This window comes from Falco peregrinus, chromosome 6, assembly GCF_023634155.1.
Source record: "Falco peregrinus isolate bFalPer1 chromosome 6, bFalPer1.pri, whole genome shotgun sequence".
In the NCBI taxonomy this organism is placed as follows: domain Eukaryota; kingdom Metazoa; phylum Chordata; class Aves; order Falconiformes; family Falconidae; genus Falco; species Falco peregrinus.
Window position 1 is genome coordinate 54,748,447 of NC_073726.1, and position 10,129 is coordinate 54,758,575.

The 10,129-nt window shown below is 39.8% G+C and overlaps 1 protein-coding gene across 2 annotated transcripts in view; it reads right to left on the minus strand.

Annotated features, from left to right (window-relative positions):
* Positions 1-5,686, minus strand: part of PTPRQ (protein tyrosine phosphatase receptor type Q) — a 141,827-nt gene extending 136,141 nt beyond the window's left edge. For both annotated transcript variants that reach the window (XM_055809351.1, XM_055809350.1), the window contains exons 1-4: positions 5,639-5,686; positions 2,346-2,483; positions 1,613-1,748; positions 248-502 (exon numbers count right to left, since the gene is read on the minus strand). In XM_055809351.1, the coding sequence (XP_055665326.1) occupies positions 248-502; positions 1,613-1,748; positions 2,346-2,483; positions 5,639-5,686 (577 nt within the window). The remainder of the gene's footprint in view (positions 1-247; positions 503-1,612; positions 1,749-2,345; positions 2,484-5,638) is intronic.
* Between the last annotated feature and the right edge of the window lie 4,443 nt (positions 5,687-10,129).

Genomic DNA, 10,129 nt, shown 5'->3' on the forward strand with positions numbered 1-10,129 from the left:
TATGTAACTGTTTAACAGGAACCAGCCATTATCCACATCAGCCAACCCACCACCCCTGAAGCCAGCCCATAGCTGTGTATTATCTATGTTAATTAACCTGCCTTCATTCTTCTATAATTCTTCTACACACATCTATTATAAATTGTAAAATGGAATACAGGCTTTTTACAATTTAATCTTAACTCTTCTGGAAAATATGCAGTGCTCCCTTGCATTCACTGTGACTGCAACAAACTCTAACATATACCTGTTTCAGCTTGAATGTCCAGTGACTGAGACACATTTATAAATTTAAGATGCAATTGTTCAAATATAAACTGAAATGTATGTAAGGTGGCAGGTGCCAAATTAGTCCATACAAAGAATCCACTGGAGTTTTTTATAATCTGAGAAGTATCATTCAGTGAAATGGAGACTGAAAATTCTTTGGTCAGTGTAGTCCAATTAAAAGACACTGTAGTAGCCGTCACAACTGTTTTGATGTCATTTTCTGAAATTCCACCTAGTAGACCAAGAAAAAAATAAATACTGTCTTTAACAAGGGAATAATTAGCTCAAAGTTTTATTGCATTAACATTATTATATATTTCTTTTAAGAAATTATGAGGGATATACACAGTAAAGAAAGAGGTAGTATCAAACCAGAAAATGTCTTACAGAACAATTAAGGCAGCCATGCTTTTCTTTATTGTCACGGTATGTAAACTTATGTCTGAAGCAACCAGAAATATAAGTGCACAGTTTAAGGAATGTTTAACTGTAAAAGTACAGACTTTGCTAGAATATCAGTTAAGTAATAAATGTCAAGTGCAGTAACACATTAGTAGCATAACCATGAATTATCTCCTGTAGCTTGCTGAATGCACGCATCAGCAGAGTCAACGGTTGGTGCAATGTTTTCAACTTACTATGTGTTTTTCACAGTGATGATGTTTGTATTCAGATTCTAGTCTGTATTCCAAAACTAGTATGAGTTTGTAATGTGCGCAAAGGTAATGCTATAAACTTTTTTAAAGGGATTAACAAAATTAAGATTAGAAAGCCCTTTCATTCTAGTAATCAGTGGCACTTGTGGTCCTGAACAGATTTACAGCTATAAATGATGTTTTTATAAGTTCACTGGCTAGACTGACAAGTTCTTCTACTAGAAGTCTGTCCCAGGTAGTCACAATACTAAGATCTTCAAGCTATTCATTAACCCTTTTTAAAGGGGGACTCTCATGATGTGAAAACAAAAATATTTAATACTTTTAATTTATATATGACAGACAACCACAACCCCATGTTGATATGAAACTGCCAGGCTTTAAGTAACTTTCTCCGTGGTCTTCTATAAATCTCTTTTCCTAGAACTACTGTAGTATAGCAAAGCCTGTAACATTTAAAAATCTCCCAGACTTTTACATCAGTTAAACATTGCTGAATTGTCACACTAACCAAACAAGTTACAATACAAAATTATTCCTTCTACTCCTCATGATTGTAAAAATACATTGAGGCAAAGTTTCTCAATACATGACTAAGCTCAGGATTACAACCCCTACTTCCTTAAACTTCAGTATTGGACTTAAATATACCAAATACCAGAATATTTTTGTGCTACTCTACTTACGTGTCTTAAATGATTTTACACTTAAGATTCGGCCATTTTTTAGGGATTCTATTGTAATACCATACTTCTTATTTTCCTCAAGCAGAACTGTAGTACTGACTGGTTTCTGTTCAACTTTAGAGATGTTTCTTACATTCTGCAAGTTAGAAGAATTTCTGGATATAACAAAAGTAATAAAAATACAATTCATAACTGATCTATGAATTTTTTGAAAGGGTAGCTTATATTACAGCACAGAAAACTTAAGGCTGCAGTTAAACTGAAAAATACCCAACGCATTTAAAACAAAACATTTTAGAAATCAACTATTAACAAACATCTTCCTATTAAAATCCCCATATTTTCTTTAAGTTCTAGAACATCCTGTGCCCAGAATTTGAACAATACCCTCCCACAGACATCTAGGGGTAGCGTCTGTGCCTCTCCTGGAGAAGTGAAAACTCCTCCTCAAACTACAGTACACTGAAAAACTTGCATATTCTTAACTTTGAACATATGCCTATCTATTCTTATACACCCAAGATACTCAAGAGTCTTCTAAGTCCAACTGGCTTCAATAGGACTCTGTAAGAGTACACATAAATGACATAAATTACAGAATTCAGTACAATTTTTCCAAACTTTATTTGCTATTTTACTTTTTTTTTAGAAAAACAAACAATGCTATTAACTACTGCTATCTACAGCTTAAATATGTATGGAACTACTTATCGGTTAGATTGATGAAATTTACTTTTTGACTGAAAGCATCTGCTTGCTGGTATGTTATAATATAATAGTCTGGATCCTCTCCTTTGGGCAATTCAGTCCACTCCATTAAAACTACTCTAGCAGGCTTTTTCACTTGGTCACAGTCTAGACTCTCTGAACCCTGTAACAGAAACATACATGAATACAATTCAGTAGAAAATGTACCTCTACCTAAATAATTACATTCTGTCAATTTTAACTACTTTTACCCAGAACTTGTCAACTAGCAACAGGTTTTATATGAAGCAGTATCACCATCTGTACTGTGTGACACAGAGAGGGTTCATAATTTGTTACAAGTTCTGTAGGTACAGGCTCTATTTTTCTTTCTTTCTCCACAGATGGCCAAACCATGTCAGTTGACCCAAGTATGTCCTACTAGGAAAACAAATCTGTCATTATTTTGGAAACAAGGTCAGAGATTTCACTTGCAATATACATACCACAATCACAGTTAGCAGTCAAGAGTTGGAGCTCTCAGCCCTATTCTCACATTACACGGTAAAAACTTTAGTGGCATCACTTTCAAAACTTCTAAATATCTCAGAATAATAAGCAGCAACATTCAGGATGTAAAGAAATCATTTATTAAACACCTCACTACCAATCCAATTTAGGCGTGCCAGTACAAACTTCATTCGGCATTTCAACTTCTTACAGAGGTAAACTCATTCTAGGCACAAGCCTTCCATATTTTTGACACTACTTTTTTAATAATTCTACATACCTTTGAAGGACTTTGGCTTAGCTCTTTAGAGAAGCAGGTTCCTTCTGTGGTTGAATTTCATCTGGAACCAGAAACTTATGGGTTCCTTCTAACAGGATATAAACCTGAGTCACACCTCTAAAATTCAGAGAAATTGGGGCATGGGATGCCAATTCCTATCACATAATATTTATTAAAAGATTGCAGTTATGTAACTTAAGTTCCATTTTTATTTTCTATATGATCTGGGACAACAAATAAATGCCATCACTTAGCAATGAACTCAAAATGTAGTTAAAAACAACAACAAAAATCAAATAGGGACCTTAGTATACCAAAATAAAAGTTAGTACTTTTATTATTATAATACTTTGTGTTATTCTATAACTCAATCAACCACACAAATAAAAGCAACTTAAAAAGCAAAAACACTCAGCGCTTTCCTATTCCTTAATACAGTATACTCTGGAACTCACTTTGGTTTAAGGTAACTTCTTTTAACTAATGACAAACTAACACAACTACAAATCTATCAAGATCTTAACATTCAGAGTTCAGATGATACTTTTTAAAGTATAAACTTTATAAAGTTTATAAAGCCTTTAATCTCTATAAAACCTTTATAAGAGGATACATACCACCTCTTGGAAGCTCCTGAACTGACAAACAGGACTAACATTGATGGCATACACAAAAGTGTTTACGGAACACTTTTCCATGAAAAGTAGCAGGGTTTTAATTGATGAGTCTATAGCTGGCTTGCGTTCCCTGAAAACAATCTAGTCCAGACAATCCAAAGGGTAAGAAAGTCTGCTTTTAAAGATAATTTAAAAGAAGTATATTTTCCAATAACTGAATTAGCCATTTTTAAAAATTTTCCACCATCAACAATATATATGCCATTTTACCATACTTAAATCTGTACTCCTAGACCCAAAACCAAAAACTGGATTTGCAAGCGTACAAAGAAATTTTACTGTATTTATATCTGAGAAGAAGGATCTAGAATGTCCTTTTTTGTTGCCAGCACCTTGTCAGTTCTTTTTAGGCCCTTACCCAAAGGCTGCAGCAATTTTAAAAGAAAAATTAAACTGACCACTAAGACCTAAGGTTCAAGTCTATCTTCAGGCTAGCTACACACCAGCCAAGAAACCTAAACAACAAACACTTAATAACTGCTGCTATCAACTACTTCTATTGACTACTTCTCAACATACCACTCAAGTAGGCTTCTCAGTCTGAAAAAGAGGCACTTGAGGGGAAATACAACAGAGGTCTATAAAATCTTGAGTAGCCAGAATAAGTGAGCAGAGATTGATTTTTCATTTTCCCTTCAAGTACAAGAACAGTGAAGGATGACATAGCTGGCATGCTCCACATTCAAAGCAAAAAAAAAAAAAAAAGAGGCAGTTTTTCACTATACAGTTTATCTGACAAAGCTTAAAATGAGGACTACAAGTTTCAGTGGGCTTCAGAAGAGGCCAGATAAGTTCATAGAACAGAACTACACTGCAGCTCACCAAATGCACTGCAACCCCATACATCTCAAGACTTTAAGCTGAAAACTATGGGAAACTAACACAGTATAGATAATTATCATATTATGCTATTCTTACAGTCTTCCCCAAGGACCTGCTTTTTGCCACTGCTGGAGGTATGATACTGAACTCACTGAAGTTCTTATTTCACCCCATACTACCATCCTTATGAACCAGACACACTCAACTACTCTGCAACTGTCAGACAACTTCCCTGAGGCAGACCACTGACTGCTGTAGGACGGCTTCCACAAAAAAGCACTTGTTCTCAAGCTCAAAATTGGCCAGCACAACAGGACAATATTAGGACATTCTCAAGGAATATACCAGGCAGCTGGGTACCACAGCAGCATTTCAGCACTCCAAATACATGTCTCTCACCTGCAAAGGAATGGAGTGGTATTTATAACAGTAATTGACAAGAGCTTTAAAATCACCTTTGCTGCAAAGCATGTTAAGCTAAATGTAAAATAAGCCTCCATGTACAGAAACTAAATATAGATAAAAATGGACAAGGCTATTGCAAAGCGTACAGAAAATTACATGTGGTTCCTATGCATGCGGTTCTTTTAATAACAGTCAAATTAAACACGAAGCACTAACCCACAAATGGCAGTTTTGGATCCAAAAGTAAAATACTTCTTGCAGAGGTACACTTCCTAAAGGCGTAACCAGAGTATACCCCTGGGTCCCAGAATGACCTTCAATTTCCAGCATCACTGCGCATGTCTCTGCAGTATCCAGAAGGTGACAATTTACACAGCAATATGAGCTAGCTTCGGACTTAAGGATGCTGGTGTCTTTTACTTCTTCTGGGGAACAAAACTGAACTAGAAGCAGCAGGCAATAAAGCAGATGAAGAGCTTCCAACAATTTAAACAGAAGGAAGGCTGGGAACGCTCAGAGGAAATAACAGAGAGTTCCTGTGACTGCCAGAATGACAAAAAAGCAGATCAAATCACAAACCATCAATTTTCAACATTCAATTAGAATATCTATCCACCTTCAAAAAAAGGAACTATTTTGTCTCACCTTAAATATGTATTTTAATAAAAGCAGGAGAAGAATTGTTTGATCCATAGAGAAACGTTGTAGTCCCAGTGCCTGCGTTCGAATCACAACAGCTTCAGAACAAAAATGTGTCACAATGCCCAAGACATAAGAAGAGAAAAACTAACACACATATTCACCTATTTATACTTCACATGGGTAAAGCAGCAGCCAATGGTGCACCCGAGCTTCGTGTCTTTGCTCTGGCCCTGCCTCTTCCCAGGCCTCATATAAAGTTTCCTGAGATCAGCAGGCAGCTACCCTTGAACTTCACTGAACTGTGGATGTGCCTGTTGTTCGTTAGTCATTTAAAAAACCCCTCAGTGTGTGCATGTGTGTCAGATTTTTTTAAGTTTTACTAGGGAGTACTGAACCGAAATTCCTTGAAATCAGTGTCACACCTTGCACTTCCCTCACGAGACTCAGGCTGTTTCCCACAGTACACGTTCCCAGCAAGATGCCCCTTTATCTGTGTTTACGACGAGCCTGACAACCCTTTCTGTGGACGCACGCGGCACTCCTGCAGAACCCAGAGACACATCTTGCCAGGGTGTCCAAGAGGGGTAGATATAAACGGCGTTAAGTTTATGATAATTTCTGTTGAGTCTGCTCATCAAAGGACAGGCACAAACCAGTATAGCACCAGGAACTGCATGAGCAAGTCTAAAATTGCTTACAGAACATGAAAATCCTGCTTCTCAATACAAAAGCAGAGCCCGTACGTTTCCTAACCCGCACACCATCCACTTATCAGAGGACTTTTTCTTCAGTTTCTAGTCAGTAACCACTGCACGCGATTCCGGGAGGGAATCTTCACAGCACCCAGACGACCGGGCCATGAACGGCGGCAGCCAGAACCGCCGCTGTCACCGCCCGGCGCGGGCAGGCAGCGCCCCTCCCGCCGGCGGCCCTGCGGGGGAGCTGAGGGAGCGCGGAGGAAGCGCTCGTGGGCCGAGGCCAGAGCCGACGAGGCAGAGAGGCGGACAGCCGCTACCCGGTGAGGGGAGACGACGCTCCACTTGCCCCGGGCGGACAGAGCGGGACCTGCGGCTGTGCGGGGCCTCCGCTGCGGCTCTGCCCGCCCTCCTCTCCCCTCCCTCGCTTTCCAGCCCCCCGCCCGCGCCCCCATTAGTTGTGGCCTTTCCCGCCCTTTCCGGCTGCCGCGCGGCGGAGCGGGGCCCGAGGCGGGAGCGCGGAGCAGCGGGTTCCGCTGGGCTGCGACGTGCGGCGGGTCCCGGCCCTCCGCCCCCCTAAGGCTCAGCGGAGCCGTCGTGGGCGTTCAAATCCGAAGCTTCCCAGATATTTCCCGCTCCCTGAGGTGCAGCCTCACCAGGCTGGCCCCGAGGCGGGCGTCCCCGCCGGCAGCGGCACAGGCTGGCGTGAGGGGAAGCGGCGGCGCGGGGCCGCGCTGCGGAGCCACTGAGAGCCCAGTGCCCATAACACGTCGTTAAAATGAAAAACTGCTGGAATGCTACGATACATGCGTATGCGTATATGAAGGCACAGTCGAACTATTCCTGCAGTGCTGGGGTGAAAGGCGACACTGGAAGGGAGGTGGGGTGTTGAGGGGCTGGGTGCAGCCAGCTGGTTATGTGTGAGGAGCTCCTGTGCTTTGTCATGCAGCGACCCTCCCGAGCAGCTCGCAGTCATGTACCTGCCCTGGAATATGTATCCATCTTAAAATCTCAGCAGGCAGATGTTACTCAACTCTTCTACATGTAATAGCCATGTCTTTGGGGCTTTATAAATAAATGCGTGCAAAATACGAAAGTTGCTCCCAGGTTATTTCCAGACAAAGTAATTACAAAATTAAGAATTAGTGCCACTGTATATATATACCATGAAAATGAGCAACACTCATATTATTTACTGTGTATTTTCCTAGGTGCTATCATCACATAGTATGTTATTTCTGTCTTGAGATACTATGTTGTTCCGCAGTGGGCTGGGGTCTCTTCCTAAAACCTGTATCCAACTGGACTCTGAATTGTGAAATAATGAATGCAGTTTTTTAGTTAGAGCTTTATTTAGAACTTCTAGTAAACAAGGCAGGCTTAATCTCACCAGAAAAAATACCACTTTGGAGCTTTTATGTTACCCAGGCTCAGAAAGACACAGTAAATCAGAAGCTGCTGCAATGAAATGCCTGATCTCAAAACAGTCAGTCTCTCTGTCTGAGAAACACACACATGCAGAGCACACACAGGTGTATCACCTGAATGCTATTTTAGCTATCAATGCCAAAAGTAAGCTGCTGCCTATTCATCCATTTTACAAAGCAGACATGCTCAATTTTTTTTTCCAAAGCACTTTGCAATCACCCAAGTATGAAGGGAGGCTTTATTACTGGGGCAATTTTTAAGACAACAGCAGGAGCCCTCATTAAATTAAGTGTGCGTGTCACATTCCACCTTAATCAAAAGAACACTCCCTAAAACATAACCATTTTCCTTTTATTCAGCATTTCTACTGATTAAGTTTTAACATCATTCACTACTGGTTTTCTCCAGAATGCGACATCAGTATAGGAGAGGCTCTTCACATTCCCTCACTTTTCATACAAAAACTACCTGTGAAAGTAGAAACTGCATTTTCTAAAAAAAAAAAACACAACTTTTTTTTCCAGACTATCTCCTTTGAGTGAGATTCTCAAATCTCTGATCTTAGGGAATCTTTTACCACTGATTTTGATAGGCATATGACCATCTAATTGGCCTATAGGTAGAATTATTTTTCAAAATAGGCAAAAAAAAAGGCAGTTCTAAAATGGACAGTATGTGGCTGCCAAGAACTAGGCAATGAATCATGTTTGCAGTTGCTAGAGTTTATTCTTCAACTCTGAACATGCTCTTCCAACCTGGTGACTTGTTAAAGACAACAGATAATTTTTCAAGTTTCCTTTTTCTATAGGCAGCTTGCGCATTCCACTTGGCATTTAAAGAAAGGTTAGAGAAAATTTAGAACACAATGTTACGTACAGCCGCTCTTGACCATAATCTTTCCTCAATAAAAGCCTTATTTCTTTTGCATTAATGTTAAGTACTGAAGTCAATCCCTTGAAAGATCTTTTACCTTCAGGTCATGAATGTTTTTTGAAAATACATTTCCCAGAATGGTTGGGAGCGTGAAATCCAACCTAATCTAGGAAATAGCCTGCTGTAACTATAATAATGTTCTTCTAATGTTCTGGCCTTCATGCTGCCCCTCCATGATCGCTATGTTGCTATGTTCATGTTTTGTCCCCTGTGCTAGAATATGAGCCTGTGGGATTTTTCCATAGGACATACACCTGTACATGATTATACCAGCAGCATAACTTCAGGGTAACCTCTGGAAAAAGATTTGATGGGACAGAACTTGAAAAAATTAGTTCAAGTCAATATTACCCACTGCCATAGTATTCCTGATGGGTACCTACCCATTTATTTGGTAGTAAGTTTTTACGCAAAGCTGAACATCTGTAGTATTTGGAAATTGGATATGTCCTTTAAATTCTTATAAAAGGAGACATGGAAGAAAAAGAGATGGAAAGAACTATACAGACCAATGCATAATAAATAAATTATCCAGACTCTGTAAGCTGAGTTTATCAGCAATGCAGAAGGTCAAAAGAAAAAAAACCTGAATTTGTGTCAGGAAAAAACGAGTGCGAAAGAAAGGGGAGCCACATTTGAAGCAGCATTTTCTGACTGCTTAAGCGTTGTGAGCAGTACAGTGACCATTTGTCACCCTGGAGTGCGTTCCTGTAAACACCTCCATTTCCAGTACGTTATGTGGCTCGTAACTGTGTTCAAACACCATACTTCAGGCCCGATCCTGCTCTCAAAATAAACTGGTAACAAAGACCTCAGTTGCAAATGGCTTTTTCACCAATACACAGATGCATGTGTTTGGGAACACCTCTGCCTGCAAAGATGAAAAATAAGAAACCATGCAAATGTATTAAGTTTTACTTTTGCTTTTTAGTATACAGATTTGGCTAGCTAAAAATGAGAATATTAGCTGCCTGTATATCTATACTCTAGGTCTTTGATTTTATTAATGAAAATACACAGTAAGTGGCTTAAAGCCAATATTAAAAGCTGTGCCTCAAATTCTAATTGCATATTGGGGCAAGAATTGGTCTTAACAACCGACCTGGTAATAGGGCAATGCAATTATAAAAGTCAAATATCATAAATAATATGTCAGAAGCCTTACTGTTTCATAGAGGTATATTCAGTTACAATCTGCTTGTAAGTATAGAGATATATTGACATTAATCCCCAGAAGAATCTGCATAGTTTTATAGGTAAGCCTTTATATCGTGGGATTCCTTTCGCAAGCACAAGTAGGAGAAGAGAGCAGTGGAAAGGCAGGAGTGAAGGACAGATGCAGCCAGCTACAGATGGGGGAAATGACAGGGCACAGCAGGACTGCAGCGCAAGGCGTGCGCACAGCCACGCACACAGCTTCTCCCTGGTTCCACGCGTT